This window comes from Athalia rosae, chromosome 3, assembly GCF_917208135.1.
Source record: "Athalia rosae chromosome 3, iyAthRosa1.1, whole genome shotgun sequence".
In the NCBI taxonomy this organism is placed as follows: domain Eukaryota; kingdom Metazoa; phylum Arthropoda; class Insecta; order Hymenoptera; family Athaliidae; genus Athalia; species Athalia rosae.
The window spans coordinates 4,427,279-4,451,218 of NC_064028.1; the positions used below are offsets into that span (position 1 = coordinate 4,427,279).

The window sequence follows — 23,940 nt, forward strand, 5'->3', positions numbered from 1 at the left end:
GCGCTCCGACGCCTCGTCCCATCGGAAAAAAATTGTGACCTACGACAAAAGAGAAATTTGAAAAATGAATAAAAAAAGACAAAGAAAAAAAAAAAAAAAAGTAATAAACCGGGAAGGGATAATACGTGCGAGATAAAAAATGAAGAGACGAATGAAATAAAATTAAAAAAAATTGCCCGGTCACCGCGGGGTGAAAAGGAACAAAGCTTTTGTTCGCGTGAAATTTGCGCGGGTGTGCGCAACGGTGACCATCATCGGGGGGGCTATAGGCAACGGCATAAATTTGCGGTACGTAGTTTCGCGTTCGTCGTCCGGCTTGAGCCGCAGTGTATACCAATTTTTGTGCATTATATGCGCGCATTACGCCGCGTACCGCCCATAGTTTTATACACGGAAAAAAATGGACAGACGAATAAATGGACGAATGAACGAATGATATTGATAAAAAAAAAAATGAAAATTGGAACCTCGGGGTACTCGGGGAATAATTCGCACGCCGTGTACGTGTACACGTACCTACCAACCTCGTATACGTAGGTGTGTTAGCCCCGTGATCTCTACACCGAGTTATATGAGAGGGAAGAGGAAGAGAGAGAGAGATGGGAGAATTTATTATCGTTCCGCAGGATCTGCAGCGATTTTCGTCTTTTTGTATTCACCTAGAATACATCTATCTAGATTCCTCTCTCTCTCTCTCTCTCTCTCTCTGTTTCCCTCCTTGACCGTGACTAAAGGGCCATGGGATTCGATTGTTCGATGGGCTTGACGCTACCCGACGCTCCACCCTGTACGATACCTTCTTGCATTGTTCTATGCGAAAGCCCCGAACGCGGTTGAATATCACGACTCGAGCATCCGAACATTTCCACGAATTCCCGTCGTCTTATAGGTACGTCATTGGTATACTATACCCTCATACCGCTGTATCACAAAGGCACCTTGTACGACACTAAATTGCGGGGGCCCTCGATAGCGTCAAAAATACCTCTCGTCTTCCGAACGTTATACTTGTTATAGACGTGCGAAGAAAATTTTTCGAAACAGGGGCGCGGGAGGGTAATTTTTCGCCTCGCACCCCGCAGGAGAAGAGACGTTGGGCTTTACTTCGTTAATGCGGCGTATTAGTCCACGAGAGCATTTTCAAAGCTTTCGGGAGTATGGCAAAGATGGGGGGTTGGGGGGGTGGGGGGAGGGGGGATCGAGGTTGAGTTAATTTTGGTGCGATTAAAGTAAATAACTATGAGCGTTAAATAGAGGCTGGTTTATGGGTTGGGATTGTCTGGTTAATGACACGAGGTTAATTTCACCTCGTTTTCTGCAAACGGGAAAACGGGTTTCCTTGAAAATTAAGGGAAGTAGTAGACTGTGAAAAAAGAAGAAGAAGAAGAAGAAGTAGAAGAAGAATACGAAGAAGAAAAAGAAGAGGTAGAAACAGACTCCGCGGTATATATACATATATGCTTCGCAAAGAGAAATATTATATCAGACCCACATGTACGTACGTAACGTGTAGTTTTTTTTTTTTTTAATTTTTTTTTTTCGTTTTAGAAAAAGAAATGCGGTAAATGGTATAATAAAGTGAGGAAAATTGCCACCGCGAATTACCTATATATTACTATCATTGTTATTATTATGTGCTTTTCATGCTCACGTGACATTAATTCAACGTAGATAAAGAAGTCCGCGAAAGGAAGCTCCTTTAAAATGTAGAGTTCGAGGGAGGGGGGTGCTATCGAATAATGAGTCGAATCGAAATTGATATAATCTCGAGGAGGGAATCTTTCTTCCTAATTTTTTTTCTTTCTTTTTTTCTTTTACTTTTCCTTTTTCGTATTTCGTCGGATTTTTGACGTCGGCGCGGCGAAGAAATCGCAGGATGATTATTTATCCGAAGTCGCGTAAGTATCTCGATATCGAATTAGCGTCGCGCGCAGCGATTATTCTCTCCCCCCCCCCCGCTGTCAGAGCGTTTGTTCTGCCTCGGAAAGTTCCGGCTTCTTGTCGGTATCATCCCCCAAGCCATGCGATGCAGAACCAAGATAACTGTGGACCAGAATATCGTAGTACCTAACAGCCCGACCGCATTAAGCTAAGAGCTTCCACCGAGCTTTTGAGACCATGGTGGATAATTTAGCGCGCCTTAAGCATCCGGCTGACCCTGTAACGGTGTCATACAACCACCCCCGTCCACCCCCGTCCACCCCCGTCTCATCTCACCCCCTCCCCCCTCGAGCGCAGATCCCACCGAAGAACACATAAAATAACGCGATACTTCAGACCTATGTACAAGGATACGACTGTCGCAGGGAGAAAAAGAGAAACCCTTGTTTTTTTGTCTCGAGTTGTTTTTTTTTTCTCTTTTTTTCATTTTTTTACCCGGTACGTCATCCGAACGTGCAATTTTAGAGGTCGTTATTATTTATTTTATTTATTTATTTTTTTTTTCTTTTTCCATTCAACTTCCATTTCTTACTCGATTATCACCGTCTGGGAAACTTCCCACTTATTTTCACTTTTTCCCCGCTATCAGAAGCATTCGAGAAATATTGACGACGTTGCGGAGACCTCGGTTCTTTTCCTCCGCTCGAATTTTCACGAATATTACAGTATCTATGTGGCGTGTACGTACGTACCTATGTATACGGTAGTATAAAAATTGACGTGTATATACGTTGTACAGGTGTATACGGTACAGCGTCTCGGCTGATTAACTTCCGGTTTGAATTTAATCTCCTTATTTGACGTAATCAGCGGTGGCAAAGTTTCACACGTCTCGTTATAAGCGCGTATCGAGTATGCGAAAAATGTTTAAATAAACCACCCTCTCGATTCGTTTGATTATGAGGAAATTTATTCAAATCTATTCGCGCTACCAAATATGATTTCGGGAGGGTTTGTATACGATATTATACTATACGTATTAGGTAGCCGAAGTTTTAATACCGCGCGGATAATTTTCCCATTTTCAAAACTCTTTCGTCGGATGAAAAAATCTGTCATATCTCGACGCGTGTTTGTTCAATTTTGATCGCAGGTTGAAATAGTTGTTTTTTTCTTTCGAAATTACTGAAAATTGAAAATTCATCTTCGCGCAATTTGCCAACGCATAGCTGTACGTTTTGCATAAAAATCTATGTAATGTACGTATATGTATAATATATGTATATATTTGTGTAAATGTAGGCACACCTGACGCGGATATAATACGGGATCGTGTATCGTTTTCTCTAATCAGTTTTGGCGACCACGACGCAATACGGTAATTAACAACTAAATTATTCAAACAATCGACCGTTTCCCCCCTCGACCCGCTCGTTTTCCATGTATGGTACGCGTATATACGTATATATTCACATATTTATATCTATATTTAGACAAAGTTAGGACACCTTCGGCACATGAGCACACCTACCCTGTATCGTACGTACAAACCGAAACCAACAACACCAATGAACGAGATTTCACCCCAATACCCTCATTAATATTATCAACTGTTCCGCGCGCCCTAAACTCACGTGCGAATTAATATTAAACAGACCCACATGTACGTTTAGGATTGAATTATATATACACATATATCGTAAAATACATCACGAATTAACGCGGAGTGTCTACGAGCGTATATAGGTATAGGTATAGGTGTACGCGTGTACCCGTGTCCGGTGCAGGTGTATCGTACGTGAAAATTCGTTGAACTCTCGTCGTAGGACGAGATGCGACGTACGTAATTGGTGAGCCACAGGTACGACGGATGTATACTTTCGTCGGCGGGGGTTACGCCGGTTCATATTAGGTTTCACAAGTCGTGATTTCGCGCCAAAGTTTCGATTAAAGGATGCGGGTTGCAGCGAACAGACGACGACGACGACGACGACGACGTATGTATGAGACTCTTGAAGTTTTCAAAGACATTTGCATTATTCGGATTTTCGAATCTCGGATCAGCTTTTGATATATCCACATCGCTCCGAATAGACCCTCGCAGAAGTTTGATTCAAAACTTACCTATAGGTATACATATATATATATATGTAGTATAGTTTGACGAAACTTTCGAACGAAGTTTTTCACCTATTATTAAATAGGATATCGTACGGACAACCGCGTCCTACCGACGATGAATCGGATCGCGTTGCATTTGTCGGGGCAAAATAATTTTTTCTTTAAAAATGACAGATTTTTTTTTTTTTTTTTCCGAAGCGGGATAATTTACCCCCCAAAAATTTTCACGTAGTTTTATTTTCTCTCAATTTTTTCCCCGTGACCCGTCTCCTCCCCTTTTTTTTTATATCTTTTCCTTTCCCCGTGTACATTACATCTGGGTAGGTAGTACGTACACGTGGCAGGCAAAGGTGCTCGGGCAGCGGTGGGAATTGCGTTAGTGTCGGTGGTTTTCGCGGTTTTTGGCCTTCGGCTTTTAGCTTTGCATTAGAAAGTCGTAGCTACCTACCGGAGAACTTTTTATTACCTTCAAATTGCTCGTTACCTCGCGGAAAAGTTAAATGAGAACCGGACCCGGTTGGAGGGAGGGCGGAGAAAGACGGAGAAACGGAAAAAGCGGAGACGCGGCAGAGAGGCGAAAAAGACTGTGAGCGAAAAATAAACAACCCTCGCTTCCTTTTTACGCGGAGCTCGCAACCCTTTTTTTTTTTTTTTTTTTTTTTAAAAAAAAAAAAAAAAAGCTCCTCGGTATATCAATATTTTTGTCCCCACTTTATCAGCCGCCCGTACACGAAAACTCGATTTACCAATATCGATACTTATCGTACGGGAGAATGAATTTTGCGAATAATTTTTTCGGTTCCGCGAGGTTTCGAACGACGACGTTCGTTACGCGTGAGAATATTGCGACTCGATGCAATTAAAAATCGCCTGTAAAAAAATGCATCTAATTTCCTACGGTTGTACGTTTCGAACAACATTTACTCTCACTTTACGTAGGAAAGTTTGTTTGAAACTTTTGAAAAAGATGAAGTACGGTTTAATATTTTTACAGTTTCTCCAGCGCGCGCTTTATATTATAAATTTCAAAGAGTTGAAAAACTTCCCTTGTATATTTTACAGTCGCGCCGCACTACACCGCGGTCACGGTTTCAACCGCACACACACGTACGCGCGCGCGCAATCCACGCAGTTAGGAAAGCACCTTGGAAATTAAGCGAACAAAGCAATTAGAGAGAAACCCTCCCCTTCAATCCCCCCCTGCTTCTGGACGACCTCCTCCCCCCCCCCCCCCCCCCCCCGTCATCTGCGTTCTCACAATATGTACGAATGGTGATGACCCTTTCCTCTAATTGCGACACCGCCAAACCTAACCCAACGTTACCTATACCCGCTTTCCTTTCCTCTTTGTACAAAGAGACAACTTCCGGAAAGCCGCAAACTTTTGGGGGGGGGGGGGGCTCTTCAACGAAGTCGAGAAATAAAAAACACGAAGATCACGACGACGACGAAGACGAGAAAATAGACGTTATTATTGTCAACTTGAAATTTAATCGTCCTTCGAAGCGACGAGTCATTGAATCGAGGCGCTTCGAAAATGGACGAGGTAATTTTTCGAAGTACATATGTACGGAAAATCTTGAAAGGGTGAAATACTTTTCTCGGAGGTAGTAGGAGTACACGATGCTTCGAGTTTTGAGGGCCTGTATCGTATCTTGTCCTAAACAAACACGTCGAAAGAGTGCAGATTTGAACATTGACCTGGAAAGCGGGGAGGGGGTCCGCCGAGCCCTCCGAACTTCGACCTTAGCCGCTCTCTCTCAGCGCTCTCCACACCCTAGCGCAACCTCTTGACTAACGACTCGGATGAAAATCTCTGTTATGTCGTATATTTACTCTGGGAATCAAGTCCGAAACGACCTTATTGTAGAAGTAATTACAGCGCGGAGTCCCTCGATTCACTCGCATTTTCTCTCTCTCTCTCTCTCTCTCGAGTGAAGCGCTAAACTCTTGGTAGGAAATAAATTGGACAAATATACGCACGCGGACATATAATATATATATATATATACATATATATATTTTTTACACGTGCGAGACACGTACCCGTGCGACGCCGGTACATATGTACCCCTGTGTACATACCTGTAGCTGTTAAATACCTGCTGAAACACCCTTTAGCGTAACACCGTCGAAACCTACCCGCTACCCCTTTTGTTTGAATATCATTTTTCCACCCGGCGAGCCGTTATTATTTTTATTTCGCCTTATTCCTTCTTTTTTTTCGACTTTCTACTCCCGAGCTTTTTTTCCAACGTAGAGGGCTTTATTAACTTTCCGGAACATCGTGATCCCCGAAAAATTTAGCGAGCGAGCTTGGGTTGAGTTGGAACGGAAAGAAACGCTGTTTTTATTTTAATTTTTTTCTTATTATTCTTCTTTTTTGCTCTCGCCCTCTAAGTGGATGAGACCGAAAGGGATTTATTTATATTATATTTCGACGGACGCGAGCCGGTGTAGGGTCGGTGTGATTTTTTGACGAGGTGTTTTTTTTTTTTTTCTTTTTTTATTTTTTCGGTTTTTTAATTATGACGAAGTCGAAAAATGCGGAAGATAGAAGAAAAAAAAATTTATATATACATATGAAAGAGTAATGGGGAAAAAAAAAACAAAAAACAAAAAACAACGTTCGCGAGGCGATAATTGACAAAGTATTTTCCCCCGACGTTGATAAATGTTCGATTTTGATTCGATTGGAATTTAATTTAATTTCGGGGCTCGGGAGATGGAATTGAAAAACGCTTCGGCTTTCTGATTCGCTAATCCTTGCCGTTTTTCAATAATTATTTTACGCCTGATAAAGCTTTATAAATGAAATTATGGATCGAACAGCGTTGATCGTTCGGCTCTATAGGCGCCTCGAATTGCGGGATATAAAGACGATTTGTCGCGTCTCATCAATCCATCGGATATTAGCGGTTTAATCTAATCGCAATTATCCTACGCCGTGGATACAATAAGGCGTATCGGCTAATTGGTTCATCATCCGTCCCTCGAGGACTCGGAAATTTCGAAATGGAAATACCAGACTATCCCGATCCGGTGTTCGCCGTCTTGTCGATCGGAGAAAATCGTCTCTATGTGAATAAATCGGTGAAACGATCGGCAACTTTTCATCCTTTTTTTCTTCACATTTATTTATATCATCGGTTCGTAACGTTTCGAAGTGCACTTCGATTAATTTCGGTCAATAAAACGTCGATTAGCATCGCTACGATCGTCGAATCACGAGATATGATTAATCGGTCGCAATCGGTCGAAGAATAGCTAATTTAAAGGCAATTAAAATTCGACGTTTGCCGCAGCTGCGTATCGGCAGCGGTTTCGTACGGTTCAAACGTGTGTGTAAAATTGATTAAACGATTACTCGCACGTGGTGCAGTTCTGCAGTTTGGCGCACAGTAAAAAAAGAACAAAAAAAAAACCAAAAAAAAACAGGGAGAACAAAAAAAGACAACGTTCACATTTCGCTCCGATTCGTAAAATACCGTAGAGATTCGTCGACGTTGATCCAATCAATTGTCGCGAAGAAAAAATGTTAACGACTCCCTTCCCCCATTCTCGTTTCAGGAACTAATGACGAAGAGCAAAAGAAGAGGATGGCGTCGTTTCCTGATAGGTGCGATAGTCGGAATAATCGTTATCGCCCTGATATCGGCGGCCGTGTTCCTACTGACCAGCAGCCCGTCGGATTCGTCGGCCGACGAGCCCCTGCCGGAGGGTATTACTCTCGAGGATTGGCTGAGGGGAGCCCTGGCGACCAAGAGTTTCAACGGGACGTGGCTGAGCGGTGAGTGAAAAAAAAAAAAAAAAACAACCAAACAACAAAAAAAAAAAACGATGACGAAAATTAGCTCGCCCTTCCATAGTTTTCGAACATCGCGGTATATTTCGACGGATTTCATCGATCAACCGAGTTGACGTTGTTACACGACGAATTATGAACGCGCGCGATCAGGTTCCCCGCCCCCCGATACGTGCGGAAGGTCCGAAGTGACAACGAAACTTCTGCTCTGTAGTCGGACGGCAGGTGGTAGGATACGTACGTACGTACGTACGAAGCTCGTGGTTATATACAGTTGCGTAATCATGGTAGTTGATGAGTTTCACGGTGGGCTGCACCCTTGCCTAATTGAGGTAATAGAGTATGTGGTTTACGTACATGCGTTTACGTGATAAACCGCACGGTCTATGGACGGTGACTGGATGCGGCCTGCGGCGAAGTTCCTGCAGAACGGGCGGGTTTATCGTACGGGTTACGTAACGCGTACGAAAACCCGTACGTTTCGCACCGGGCGCGCACACCCCCCCCCCAACCCCCAACCCCCACCCCCAACCCCCGTACGTCGCGGTGGAAACCGAGGGAAAACCAGAAACACCGACTACCCGCCGCGCACCCCCGTTCGTACGCGTAGGTGGAACCACCCGATATCGAGACTAACCGCGTCCGAACTGCGAACGCGAACCGTTACCAAAAGCCGGTGGGGATTTTCGGAAGTGCAAGCCCCGCGTCATCGAACAACCATTCCGAATGGCGTGATCCAATTTTCGTGGGGAATTAACGTGGATTAACGCGGTAATCGTCGGACAAATCTAGGATGCTAATGGGAAGATATACTATAATCGATTCGAAATTGCGCGTCGAAAACTTTCCGTATAACCGACCGTTCGACCGGATACCGGATCGCGTCACGTTAATCGACGGAGTTAGAGGTAACGATTTTCGAAAATTTCATATACGCAACGACCGATCGCAGGCCGCGCGGAGGACTACGGAAAATTCGTCGTCTCTGCGCGAAATCGCATCTATATTTTTTTTGTTTTTTTTTATTTTTTTTCATTCCTCACGCGACGATAATTTTGCCTCCGGGTCCTCATTACCGGATCTTTTCATATGCCGACGGTAATACCGTGTGCCCGAATAATAAGGGTGAAGAAAAATGGCGCACAGGGATATTTTTAACGAGACTTGATTAAGACTTCTCGCGAGAGATCCGAGGCGAGAGTCGTTCGCGTGGACTCCTTTCTCCTTTGTATACGTATATTTTTTTTTTTTTCCCTCTCTCTCGTTCGTCAGGAATTTTTTTCGAGACGGTAACACCGCCGCGGCATCGCGCGTTAAAATTGAACTTCGTAACGAATATCGGAAGGAGAAAAAAGGAATCCGATATCGTTATTTTTGTTCCTCTCTCTTTTTGTTTTTTTTTTTTTATCTTCTTACGTCCGGAAGTTCGGATACGCGTTAAAAAATCTCGTCTAGCTCGTACGTTGTCGTCGTCCGCCCGCATCATCGTCTTCGCTGGAGTTTCCACCGCTTTACGTACGTACATAAACTCTCACCCGGGGGGATATTTCTATTCCTCCGGGTGAGTTTTCGAGGTATGTATTCATACGCCGTGATCCCCGTGTCCTTTTTATGCGTACGCGCACCGTATCCCCCCGGGCGGGGGGGGGAGGAGGGTGGTGGTGGGGGATGGGGGTGGTTTTCGCTACGCGACGATACGCCTAGATGGCTCAAAATTTCCCGGCGACTCCACGAGTACCATACATCGAGTGAATTCGGGGCAGACGACGACTGCCTTCGGGATCACCACCGCCGTTATCTTTGCTTTAACAGCACCCTCGGGGTTAATTTTATCCTAACCTAACCTCGTTAATTATTACAACGCGAGTAGAGGTATGTGCGCACGTATTTATTTACGTCCGTCTATTCGCGGCATTAATTTTTTCCGGACGATTTTACGACGGGGGGTCGTTCGAACAACCCCTGTAATTCTCGATCGGACGAAAATCGGAAATTTGAACGGTACGATTAAAGTTTTTTTTTTCTCACAACGATCATCTTCGCATTTTATCGGCAGCAAAACTTCCAAGGGAACGAAGAACTTCGCACCCCTCAAATTGAACGGTCACATTCCGCTCGTTTTCATTTTCATTTTTGATACCAGCTACATTTTCGTAAAACCCCTCGCGATGAAAACCCGTGTACGCACCCCGCACGCTGTGCCTTACATTACCCCATGTTCGTATGTACGGCAGAGATGTACCGTGTATATATATATATGTACACAGCGAAAAGCACATACATCTAACGGGTTTATTCCGCACGTTACATATCGCGGTTGGTAATCGTGCCCGGAGCTCCGTTTCAGGGATTTTAATACCTCGCTGTGTCAGGAAAAATGTGAGCAAACACTTGATACTTTTCTACCTAAATATACACACATTCGGGTATCACACGCACATACACACCATCATGTCTATTTCCTCGTGCAACGAACTGACCTGTATTTTTTATTCTCCCACAGCGACGATATTCGTTTTTAAGGACCACGGGGTACGTGACGTATAATATTTCGATAGGAGGCTTTTATTAATAAGCCGCTGGGATTTCGGGAGTAAAACTGCAGAACGAGAAGGTGGTGGAAGTAATAAGGGTAGGAGTAGGAGTAGGGGGTGGGGGGTGGGGGTGGTGCGGAAAATGGAGAAAGACAGAAAGAGAGAGAGGACGCTACCGTGATTCTAATATTAATGGTGGTGAGAGTGGTCCCATAATCGTAGGGGATCTACGGCGGTCAGCTTTTCCGTAGCCTTCTTCGTCCCCGCAACGTTGGCGCGGATCATTGAGGGGTAGAAACTACGTCGTCAGGTTTTGGCCTCGTTTTGTCACGGCTAATGAAACTTTCATTTCAGTTAACGTGGACCCTGCAGTTATGGGTATACATATATACCTATACCACGTATACACGTGAAAAGTATATTTTCACGCGAAACCGCCGCGCGGGCGACGCGAAAACTCGACTCGCGTTAACGCCGACACATACGCACAAATATTCAGTATATATACAATGTAGTTTGTTTTATAACGCTACTTATACACACTCGTGACGCGTTGTTCGACTTTTTGGGTTTCGTAGGCGTTAATAAATTGTGGGGAGAAAATTTCATCCCTCCGCTTGAATAAAATAGGGGAGAGCTTTGGCTGGGAGAATATTTTACCGGCTAGATAAACTCCATGTTATAATCAACGGAAAGTTTCGAAGTAGATGAACAATAAGAGTCACTCGCTTCAGTCCTCTACGGCGATATAAGAGGGATGAAAAAAATAATCGTCCGAATTGTTAATTTCATTTTTATTTTTCTCCGCAGTAGACGTGGACGTGAGAGATTTTCCGATAACTTTGCCGATGGCTCACCAATACAAAGGGATGTTTACAGCTTTCGTTTCGCTTTTACACGTAACGTGTGTACGAACGAAATCCAAATGTTTCCCGTTTTTATTTTTTTTATACCATTCATTTTCCTTTTCGTTTTTTTTCCACGGGCAAACATTGAATTATCGTTAGGTTCTATTTTGCAACGTATTTACACGTGGGTTATACGCGAACGTACAGGGTGGCGAGTGACGAGAGGTGGAACCGATCCGCCGATGTGTAGCGAGAGAATTCGGAAAATTTGGCTCTCGCGATCACGTGACGTAATTCGGTCTTCGCCCATTCGGACAGTTCTCTTGACTCGCCCTGTACGCGTTATACGGGTTGTCGCATGCCTGGCTATAATCGATTTCGATCGGAGAATATTTGACACCGGAAGTTGGGGAGCTAATATCCGGTGGATGGTAGTGTTTCCGGTTCGGGTCACGTTACCCAGTTCATAGATTTGTGCAACCGGAATATATATATATGTACGTGCGTACCTACGTCACAAATATGTATATATATTAAACCACCCTGTTCGATAAACCTTCTCTAATTTATCTCGTATCGGTACATCCACGCGAACGTATGAGGTACGCGCTTGAATGTGCGTACGCGGATGTTTAATCCAGATTACAATTCGATGATATATTCCGTTTAATGAAAAACTTTACACGATTATCGGAGTAGAAGGGACTCGATAAATCCTACACGGCGCGCACGCGGCTGCAGAAATTCGTTTCCAATTACAAATAACGTGTAGGTCTAAGGATTCTACGGAGATGAGAAGAAAAGATTTTTACACGATTCTCGTTGTTCCCATATTCTCAAATTTCGCGATAACAATGACAATAACGATGAGGATAATTTTAATAACGATGCCCCGCATTAATAAAGAGAGAAAAAATGAAATGTTTTTTTTAGATTCTTTTTTTCTTTTTTCCTTACAGGTAACGAGGTGCTCTTCCAAGACGAGAATGGTAACGTGGCGATTCGGAACGTGACCGGTGAAAAGCCGACGACGATATTGTCGGTAACAAACGTTGTGAGTATAATATAATGGTCACGTGGCCTTAGAGAAAATAATAAGAGTGTTCCGTAAAAAAGACGATGAGAGATGAAGAAGAGAGAGAGAGAGAGAGAGAGAGAGAAAATAAACGAAGTATGAAAGAAAGGAGAATATATATATATATACGAAGACGATGAAAGGAAGAAATTCCCTCTACATACATACATCCGATCCCGCGCTCTCTCCGTGCTCTCCTGAAGGGAGAACTTTGCGTTAAAAATTTCCTTTGTTAAATTTTCCGGAGTGAGAACCTTCGAAATAAGGCTTTTGATGCTTTTTAAGGTTGCTGCACTATTTTCTGAACACTCGCGCCTGTTTGTGTATTTTTTTTCTTTCTTTTTCTTCCTTTTTTTGCATTTTTGTCTCGCGAACAAATGATCGTCAGCAAAAAAAAAAAAAAGAAAAAAATGGAAAGAAAGCGTTCAAGAAGAAGAGAGAAGGAGAGAAACGAAAAAAAATATACAAAGAATAAGAAGACCTCTAACTTCACTTTACCATAATCTCGGAATTAAAGTCAAGAATTAAAAACCACACCTAGCACGTTAAACTATGAATTTTAAAATCCCCTCGAGTTGAATAATTCAAGGGAAATGAAATTTGGAGCTATATATAAATATGTCCAGATTTAATTTTATTTTCGTGCAGGTGCCATTTTGTTGATTTGCTTTGTGCTTCCAACGACTAACTTGGAGTTGATGGCACTTTTTTTCTCACTTGTTCTAAAACTATTTTCACTAGTTTCTCATCGCGCTAGTTTCTACCACCCTTTATATTCGCAGCTGGAGATTTGCTCGCTGATCTTCAGGCTGTGAGCCAAAATGAGTTCATTTTCTTTCACCGTCATACGGCGCGAAACGTACAAGGTGTATATTTATTTAATGTTTGAACGGATTAGCAATTTTGACGTCATTAACGTAATTAGCTTTTGGGTTATGGCGCCATAGGGGATCCTAATATACATAGCCATGTAGGTAAATTGTACGTATACGTATGTGTGTACGTGTGAAGAAGGGAAAATGAGATGAGAATAAAGGAAATCTCTATCTTTCTCTCCCTCCGCTGTATATGTATACTATATGCATAATATGATATCGTTATGCAAAGTTTATACTTTCGTTATATAAGCGCGACAAAGTCGTTAGGGTAAAATGATCTCATCTAGTTATCCATTCATGTACGCGTAACACGTCGCAGTATCGGACTCAAACTTTATATATAATATTCCGTTGTGTGTGTGTGTGTATTATACATATATAACGTACACGTGTAGCCATTCGGTTAATGTAAAATGATACGCTGTCCAACAACTCTGGGTTAACTATAAACTGCTGTCGAAAGCCAAACCTCAAAGCCCGACTACCCTTGTTGTCGTTTTAACGTTGGAACTTGGCGTTGAAATGTCACAAAATCAACTGCCGATAGCAGTGGATACGGTTTGTCTTTTATTGAATTTTTCCTCTCTTAATTATTACAATTTCCTTCGTCATTTTTCAAATACGTTACATCTCGATTTCAACTGACTTTGATTAGGTGAAAAACTTTAACAGTCCTACCGTTGGCTTTCCTTTAATTATAAACGAAACAAGTTTAACGAAGAAAAAAATTGAGAAACATACGCGAAATAAGATGAAAAATTTATCAAACAAACACGAGATGGTTTCTAATCAAAGTTTGTTGCGTAAGTTCTTTAAATTTTGTTCAGCGAGTTTTTTTCGTAAGATTATACGCACTTATATACGGCTCGGGAGTAATGTTCTTTTTTTTTTTCTCCTCCTTTAAATACGGAGGTATAATATCTGCAGATGTATAATATAGGGAAAAGGGAACAGAAAAGTTTTTTTTCCCTTTCCTTTTTTTGCCTCTTCATTATTCGCGGAGTTGCCTGGTGCCTAATGGTTTTCGTAATTCAATTCTCGGCGGCTGGTTCTCATAATTTGTTAAAATGGAGGAAGAAACTTAGGCGCGGAATCTTCTTTCTCGCTTCTACACCCCGGGGCAGATGTTTCGTCCGTATTATTGAATGAATTTACAACATCGTGTTTTATTTTATTTTTTTCTTTTTTTTAAATTCGTTCAATAAATTTGATAAGAAATGTAGAAAATGGGGTGAAATTGTATCGATAGTTTCGCTCGAAAATATTCGCACCGACGTTGAAAATAAAAAAAAAAAAACAAACTGATGATAGTTAGCAATTTTCCCCCTGGCTACCCCACACTGCTATTTACTTTTTCTTTTTTATCATTCGTCAAACCGGATGGCGCTGAATAATAAAACAATTTCGGAGTTTCAATTGACAACTACATGGTTTCAATTTTGTCAACGTTATTCCCTGAAAATTGCCCATTTTCCAAATGTGTACGGGCGGGAAAATGATCGAAACTAAAATGTGGAAAAAAAAAAAAATATGTCGCACGTTGTCGATTAATAACGCAATTCGATGATTTTTCAAATAGTTTTTTCGTCCTGTTTTTCAGAACCTCGCCGCCAGTTTCGACTACAAACTCTCTGCCGACCGTAACTACTTGCTGCTAGCATCGAATTACCAGAAGGTAAGACACGGAGGATTTATTTATTGATAATTGAAAAATTTCTCTCTACATTTCATTGTACAATGGTGTACGACGTGATTTCTCGTTTTCACGTACATCGCGGGGAGGGGGGGGGGGGGGGGGGAGGGGGGTAGTATCGAAATTCATTCGTTGAATTGTGTTTGTTGTTGCGAAACTAAACTCGTTTGAAAAAGTTCGAGTCTCGATTTTCCAGTTCGAACAACTTTATGCGGTCATCGCGGACAGTGTAAACGGTGATTTTACGAACCCCGTGCCGTGGTGTCCGACACATGAACGCGTACACACGTATACGTTCACCTGTTGGCCGGTTCTCCGTACCGCAAATGCCAATAAATGGCCACTAAACCCCGAGTCGCAATAAATGACTCTCGTTGTACAAACCCCGAACCTCCTTCCCCGCGAACCCCGCCCCCCTTTCTCCTTCGCTCTCCGTACGTGTACCTTGAATGAAACGAGCATAAAATCAACCAGCGCGCGCAATCTATTTCATCTCGTATCGCGAACTTTCGTTTGTCTCTACCGCGCAACGCACAAAAAAGGAAAGTGAAAAATAGCGTTGGAAAAAAATGAAAGAAAAAAAAAAGGTAAAGGAAGTAAAAATTGAATGCGGAGGTCGCCACGACGGAAGCTCTGGCGTACATTTATTTGCGCAAATGTTGCTCCGGTGGTCTGTATATATACATATATACACGTGGGGACCTACATCGCGAGGAGTTTTCGACATGTGATATACACGTGTTCTATATATATAACGAAATATAAATTCAAACGGAGCTTGCGGCATGACAAAGTTACGCGGAGTATTTGCCGTACGGTTTAGCGACGTCACGGGGTGCCCATTGGTTCGTACTTTGAGCGGGTGTTTCCGCGTCCTTTTTCCCCACACCGCTTTCGCCTATACACGTTATATGTATATATATATATATATACGTTACGTACCGGCTATACCTAAACTCGTACTTTTTGAAGGTAAATAGAATTTTCGCTTTCAAACTGCCCCCGTTCTACCGGAGCCTCGCGCGCCCTTCTCGCCCACCGGGTTTGAAATTCTCTGCACCGAATGTCATTTCGAATACTTTCAAGCGTTTCGAACACAAAATTTTCTCTACCTCAAAGAAGAAGAGGGTGAAGAGTTTCGGGTATAGCTAGCTCTGCGGCTGATCTGAACCCAGAACTTTCGAAAGAAAGAACTATGGGCGGAGGTGGTATACATAGATTTACATAAACGTCAACACATGTACATATATACACGGACACGGCATAGGAAATATACATCGAATATCGAATATTCACTCTCAGCTGTCCCTCTTTCGACTCACTCATCAACTTTTCTACTCAAGACACGATTCTGCGACGGGGGAAAAAAGGACGACAAGAAAAATAAAGGAAATCCTTCGGCGTCGTTGATTTTCTCGTTTTTAGAATCGTTACCTCAAAACCGCTGTGCGATTGTTACCGGCGATTCCGTATCGATTCGAGATGAAGTTATACAGCACCGGTTTACCGGCCAACAATGAAACTAATTTAATCGAACAATGACCGTTAGTGGCAATTTAACGGCTACACTCGCACCCTTCGACGGGTACACCTTTGCAGTACGGAAAATCGTTGTCATCCTTTTTTCCCATTCGAGGAACTACGTGCGATCTGTAGGCATATGTCGTACGGACCGTGCGTCGAATCTATTTAACGGCAACAATTGATCCTAATCATCCTCTCCTCTCCTCTCCTCTCCTCGTCTCTCGCGTTCCCTTCGAATGCCGAGAACCGAGATACTCGGTTAATCTCCATAATTCCCCCGGAGATCCGCGGAATATCCGATTTTGAGAAAATCCGTCCATCTGGCGGCATTAGTTTCTCGCTAACGATTACGCCGTCCGTTCTCCGGTAAACGTTGTCGTACGTATCAGGAGCACGGTTGGAATGATCGCGATCGTCATCGTCATCGCGGTGTCCTCCTCGTATCCCACTTTACGAACGCGCGGACCACTGGCCGTAGGTAGTAGAGAGATAGGTAGGTAGGTGGGTAGGTGGGTAGGTAGCCAACCGACCAACCGACCGACCAGACCAGACCAGACATTGTCACTGTTCAATCCGTTCCCGTGGGCATATATCGTGGAGGGTGTGTGTTATACGGAGGGAAGGGGATTAGCCGTTTGACTGGCTCAACGCCACGTCGAAGGCGAAGCTTTCGCACTGCGGATTCGCAGGGGGTAGCGAAACCTGTCTCTGGTTTCGTGGCTCTCTACGTATTACCGGAAGCTCAACACCGAGTGGCGTGTACGGGGGTACGTATGTACGTTCCACGTATACCATTTGCCAGTACAGTGTGTCTCTCGCCAACAATCTATGCGGCGGTACCAACGCTACATTTTACCGTCAGCAATTTCGAATCCCCGACAAGCAAACCCGATGCCGAGACGTCGTTCTTCGTTTTGCTCCGTATCCGGACACGCGGACTTCGCTTGACCATTTTCGATTGCCTCCGCGCTTCCGCCGTGTTCCCAAGGTTTCTCTAATGCCAGAGGATTTGCTACGAGTTTGTTCTACACCATCACCACCACCACCACCAACACCACCCCCTGCAAGTAGTGTATAAAGTAAAAGCTGATCCAACGTCACGTACCTGTACGTATAACGTATCGTTAGTTTGTTCTTATCGCCAAAGGATTCCGATACAAAGGGGGGGAGCGAAAAGGAGAAGTTACGTTCGAAGGGTGTTACGATCGGGAGTAAAAATAATTAGGTCTATCGTTTCCCTTTGATAATTTTCAATCGCTTCGTTGTGCCCTTCTCCGTGACACACGGTCGTAGGGGTTGGTTCGATGACGGGGGATGATATGTTTGTAGGATGTTGTCGCGAATTGAGAGGATCCGGGGAGAAACAGGGCTCTCTAGATTGCGAGAAGAATGAGGGGGATGGGAAGGCGGAGGAGGAGGAGGGGGAGGAGGAGGATGAGGAGGAGGAGGAGGGGCAGAAGGGATGGCAGAACCGGCTCATCGAATACGTGACGTTGTCGAATAGGGCTTCATTTGTGTTTATTTTCCTAACCATAGGATCTAGAATCTAGATTCCAACGGTGGTGGGTACGGCGGAGAAGCAAGCCAGGCAGCAAGCAAGCAAGCAAGCAAGCGAGCGAGCGAGGATCCACGAGGGGCGTCGCGGAGAGGATAGGGGCGAGTCGTTGTTTGAATACCAACAAAGGTTTGAGCCGGGAATAGACAATAGGCTACAGGGATACCACTTGCTAGTCTTGTAGGTGCAATTTAGATACGGTAATGATATTGCTCCATCAACCAGTACCTGCCCCAGGACCACTTTCTCGGCTATCTTCAAAGTCAATTATCGCGCGGCTCCCAACTCATCTGGAGAAACCATCTAAATTTCCCAGGAATTTAACCATTTTAACGCTCGACATTTTTTGTTTACCAAAAAAAATACTTTCCACACCCGTCGAGAAACGTTCGAAAATTTTCATTTTTTTACCACAATGTAATCGTTCAGACCGCAACTAGAAAAAAAAAAAAGAAACAAACCAATCGCACTCGACCACTTGGAGTATTAATCAAATGATTTTTTTTTTTTGTGTTTTTTTGTTCGTTTTCTTTTTATTCGCGAATTTTTTGTCTTTTCAAATTATTCATGAATATTTACCTCGACGTTTTTCAGTCCGCGTTGTACCATATACGTGCCGTTCCCAAGGGTATTCCTAATTTCCCACTCGATTTGGGTGGGTAGTTGATAGAAGCTGCTGCTGGTGATGCCTCCGCCGCCACCGCTGCTGCCGCTGGTATTCAAATTGAGAAAAAGAAATGAGAGAATTTTTGAAAAAAAAAAAAAATTCCCGCTAATAAATCATCCCCGAACTTTTGCCCAACACAAAGCGGCATAGAGAGAAATGCTTCGCGGATGGGATGGTGTGGTGATATATGTATTGGTAAGGAATCGATATTATCCAACGTGAAATTACGCACGTATATAGGTTTAGGTATTTAAGCGAGATATTTCCGTGACGGGTGTGCGAAGATATTCGAGATATTTGTAACGCGCTAATTTCGTGTATTTCATCTCGTACGACGCGGTTCGTTAAATTTTTGGTCTCAACCTCGAAGAATATCGTCGATTCGATCTTCGTTCCGATTTCAGTTGAATCGTACGAATTTCGTCGATCAATTACGAAATGTTTGGATGAGATCGACCGTTGTCGCATCGTCGCGAGTTTTTCCTTTGTTCACCCCGCATCCTACGCGTTCGTCAAGAAACAATTTACCATTTGTTTTGTTTATTTATTTATTTGTTTACTCTTTAATATTTCAACTTCATTTATTATTCATATTTGAAGGCGTTATAAATGCTTTTCCGATAATCCGTTGAAGCTGAACTCCCCAACAGCTGGGTATCGGGTACCCCGGGTATAGGGAGTGTGCCGCGCAAGAAGCAATGTGTTAGAAAATTGAGCAAATCAATTTTAAAGTCAAAACTTTTTTCAACTCAAGCTTGAAAAATATTTCAATAAAATATATACGGATATTCCCATTTCGTAACGTCACCCCCACTACGCCGTCTCCTATCGTCTTCTTTTCATTTTCTTTTTCCTCTCTTTCTCGTCAATTATTTTTTTTTCAAATATATCCAAAAATTATTTCGTCTCAACTTCGAGATTATATTCTACATCCGAAATCGAACCGATTATTTCGCTCTGTTTTCGGTTACCGAGCAAAAAATTTTCGATCGCCAATTCGACGCGTTCGATATTCGATCGCACACAGACGTCCCCCGCAGCTGGACAGATATAACCAGCCTTCCGTCATTTCGCGAATTTCCCGCAGGCTCGGTGATGGTTTTTTTTTTTTTTCTTCTTCCTTTTTTACTCTCCCATTTTTTCCCCCCGCCCCCCTCGCGTCCCTTCCGGTCCATGGAGCGGAAACGAATTCTGAATAATAGGAAACCTGTTACAGTTCGATTTGAAACGGTCTATTTTCTACAATTACAACGGTACGTCTCTTCCCGCGTCGCGTTCAATTTCCATTTTACTATCGCAACTTCCGGTTAATCGAAAACTCGCGCGTCAAAACAATTATCACCTTTGTCGCAACATCCAAGTGACGAACAACAAAAAAAAAAAGAAAAAGAAAAAAAGAAGAAAGGGAAATAGGAAGTCGCCGAACAAACAAATACTCCCGACGCCGCACGCTTGAATTTTTTTTTTGCTTTTTTTCTGTCATTCATTTTTGGGTCACGACGTCACCGACAATTTTCTCCTTTTTTCCTTCCTACGTCTGCCACACGATCTAGTTTCCATTTTTGTGAAATCGTGAAACGAAAAGGCCCTTGTTTCGTTGTATCCCGAAACCTGTAGGGTTCGGTAATAACAATAATTCTCAGCTACGGTCCTTCTCGCGGGGTGAATTCCTTCCGGTTTACCGGAAGGCTTTTCCGGTTTCACTTGCGCGATGATGATTTACGCGATATCGGGTTGTCGGCTTTGGTTGTGTAATAATAATAAGCGAGTTACGCGGTACGCGAAGAAGCTGCCCCCGGTTCGGTTGCAATCTCGTACGTTGGTTGTTAACCTTATACCACCCTTACGCTCGGTAGTCGTCTTACGGTACCCGCCGTCCTTGTATCTCTCACTCATTCGTGTTCGCGAAAACCACCGGCTTGCGCTCCCTCGGCCCTCAACCCTCAACCCTCAACCGAAGCAAATTTCCGATAGTTATACAAACCGCTGCAACAAATCAAGACGGTTTAAGGCAGGAGATACCTCGTTATGCATTTCTCGCTACCGAAGATATTCCCCCAACCCCCTCGGCAACCCAAACTTGACGCACTGTAGGCGGCGTCCGTGTCTCGTACCTACGGACTTGCATCATTGTTTATAACCGTGGAGAACCGTGTGTGTGAGACGGAGAAACTGGAAGAGGAGGCAACCGTATAACCGAGAGAAGGTTAAACATTTACGTTCGCAACGGTGCTTCCTTTCACATCTATCCGGTCCGCTGTCATGTAGCCGGCTATACCTACGTACGTATGTTTGTCTGTTTAGACAGTGTTCGCACGTAAATATCCATATGCCTGGGCGCCCGTATACGATATCCCGGTATATACGTGTATACGTGTACGCGTCACCCCCGGTGGTACACGGCGGTCCATCTTGGAAACCGTTCGGTGTTTGCCAGCCAATTATCAGATTGGCAATTAACCGGCTTTTTCGCCGTCTCGCTCACCTCCGTATCGTAACGTGCATTACCTCCCGTTGCCGAGACAAATTTCAATTGACGCTTGCGGATCGGCTTACGGTTTACTTGGCGGCAACTTGTACCGCGATCCCACCGATGATCGTTATCGTTCGATCGTTGAATACCCTCGCGATATCGAAGTTGCGGATTCGACGTACCGAGGGGTAAAACGTGTCGTCGGAGGAACTCGGGGCACGTACGACGCCTACGTACTCTACGTAGCCTCTGTCCACTCGATTCAAAGGTCGAATTCGGAGGCTGCCGCCTACCGTGAATCCGGATGGTAGGTATATATAGATTTGGTATATATTACCTTCTTCGGATTCCCACGGAAATTATCGTCCCATTGTCCCCGTTCAATGCCACGTATGATACGTATATACGTATGTACGCTTTCCTGACATTAAGCCCTACATTTGTACAACCCCCCTACATATTGCGGAAAAACCTATCTTCGTTTTGGCGAAACTTGACGATTTTTTTTAACGTACCATAGGAAATTTTCCGATAATTTTATAACGGCGGAAAAATTGTTAAAGATCGCGATCGATTGTAAAAATTGCTAAAATTTTTCCCGCTCTTCCCTCGACGCGCGATTATTATTACTCTCGTCGAAATAATTTCATCCAACTTTTCATCTTCGATAGCATCGTCCGGACGATTTTTCAGAATCTGAGGCAACAGCAGTTGCCGATGAACGTTGAAACATTTACGTTCCAAAAGATTCCCTTTTTTTTTTTCATTTTTAAGCTGCCGTTTGAGTCGCAATCATCGGATCGCGGATGGAGTTTATTCGATACTTGAATCGTTTCGGTGAATCGTTTCCTTTGAACGATTTGAGAACGTTAACTTCGCATCCATTCCATTCGTATGATTTATCCACCTACTAGTACAGGATATTTCCGTGTTCGGGTTTCATCAACCGCCATAAAAACGTTCCGCATAGTTTCAGGTATATCGAGTTGGAAATTTGCCAAAACGTCAGAAAATACCACTTAATTGTACGGGGCTTTTAGCGATCGTAGCTCCGTTGGAAAATCTACGGACACGTTAACCCCCCGGTAGCTGGGTGGGTATCGTACCATAGGCAAAACTATGTTGCCTATAAAGATACGCGCGTACGTTGTACGCGCGCCCCGCTAGTGAGGAGGGTTGAAAATAGAGCCGTGCCAAAAGTGCTTGTAGCCCATCCATCGCCCCCCTCCCCCCCCCCTCCCCCAGTGAAACAACTCGTCGCGTCAATGTCAAAAACCCCGAGGATAACGCACACCACCCCCCGCGCGCGCTCGCGCGCGCCGCTCTTTTGGTTCAGATTACGTATTAAACGGGCGTAAAGGAAAAGCTAGCGCCGTGAGGCTCAAAGGAGAATTAAAATTGATAGACGCGTTACGCTTCGCGAATAAACTTCGAAAACTGGGAAAACTGGCCTTTGAAAATTTTTTCAACCGTACGTCACCGTTACCAACGTATTATACCGATACGTAAGTCGTGCACGTGTATCGCTAGCGACGAAGGAATGCCGAGTGTTTTTTTGTATTCTTCTTTCGCGTTATTCGTTCGTTCCTTCTATTTTTCACCCTTTCCGTCCATCCGGCGTTGGACGTTTTCGAAGCAGTTGCGAACGCGTGGAGGATAAAGGAATAAATTGGTGCGGAGAAGTAGGGAATTTTCATGGTATTTCTGAAAAGCGTATATAGTATATATATATATTTTAGATCGAACGCTTACTACTTAGCTAGTCCATTTATCGAGGGTGCAGCCAACTGAAGATTCCAAATTGCAACGGGTGTATATGTATATATAACCACTCGCGGGTTCACTAGCTGGCGGTGCACGTTGCACTCGTTGGAAAGCAATCTCTGAATTGCCGCTGCCGCTGCTACGAATGAATAGCTCTGGAATAAATATATCTCGCTGTTATATCTACGGTAAAATCGACTCCGTAATGCCGAACTTCATATATTTATACCGTACTTGAATTTAAAGAAACGATCGAAGGAGAAGCGGAAGAAGAAGTAGAAGAAAAAGATGACGTAAATCGACTCGAAAGAAAATACCTGCACCCCGATGCGAGAGAAATTTTCTCTTCGCCGCGGAACGCGAACGATTTACAATTACAACAGGTGGACAGAGGGTTCGTATTTTCATTTCCATCGATCTTCGCCGTAAAAAATAATATACATTGTATATTATAGATTTTTTGTGTTACGTTATGCCCATGAAAATTTTATATTCTTCTTCGGCGTCGTTGAAACTTTTATTTCATCCAGCAGCCGCTCTTCAAAGGGATGATTTTCTGCGATCGAATATCGCGTGTGCGGGGGGGGGGGCTATCTATGAAATTGTGCTTTCAAATCGAATAAAGAACTTACATTCTTAAGTCGGCTGTACGTACCGTACACCGAAGTAGTGAGTTATTCAAATTGTTCGAAAGTACGGAATATCAAAAGTCAAAGAGCGTCAGCTTTTTTTCCCGGTAATATCGCAGTCGCGCTAGCAGTTCGTCGGTAAGTTTCAACGAATGAAATACCAATGTCGCGATTTTTTTTTTTTTTCACCCTGCTCTTTTTTTTCCACCTACCACCCACCCGGTACGATTCTTTTCAATCCGCAGCCGGAATGTTTGAAATTATTTTTCCACCTGCGTTAATGAAACGGCCAAACCCGGCTTGTTTTTATCATACGTATTTCTGCGCTCTCGTCTATTTATTTATTTTTTCCTTTCCAAAGAATAAATTTTCCCAAAAACGACCCATCGCTCGTTTCACCTACTTCAGTCCAACGCGCGCCCACTCGCGTTATTGACCTCCGTGCGTTCACATTTACCGCCCCTAACGCTTCATTTTGTCGAAGAATATTTTC

At 43.5% G+C, this 23,940-nt stretch overlaps 1 protein-coding gene across 13 annotated transcripts in view; it reads left to right on the forward strand.

Moving 5' to 3' along the window:
* LOC105686378 (venom dipeptidyl peptidase 4) overlaps nucleotides 1–23,940 on the forward strand; it is a 160,033-nt gene that overhangs the window by 96,787 nt on the left and 39,306 nt on the right. For all 13 annotated transcript variants that reach the window (XM_048652154.1, XM_048652143.1, XM_048652145.1 and 10 more), the window contains 3 exons: nucleotides 7,573–7,792; nucleotides 12,149–12,243; nucleotides 14,743–14,817. In XM_048652154.1, coding sequence (XP_048508111.1) covers nucleotides 7,573–7,792; nucleotides 12,149–12,243; nucleotides 14,743–14,817 — 390 coding nt within the window. The remainder of the gene's footprint in view (nucleotides 1–7,572; nucleotides 7,793–12,148; nucleotides 12,244–14,742; nucleotides 14,818–23,940) is intronic.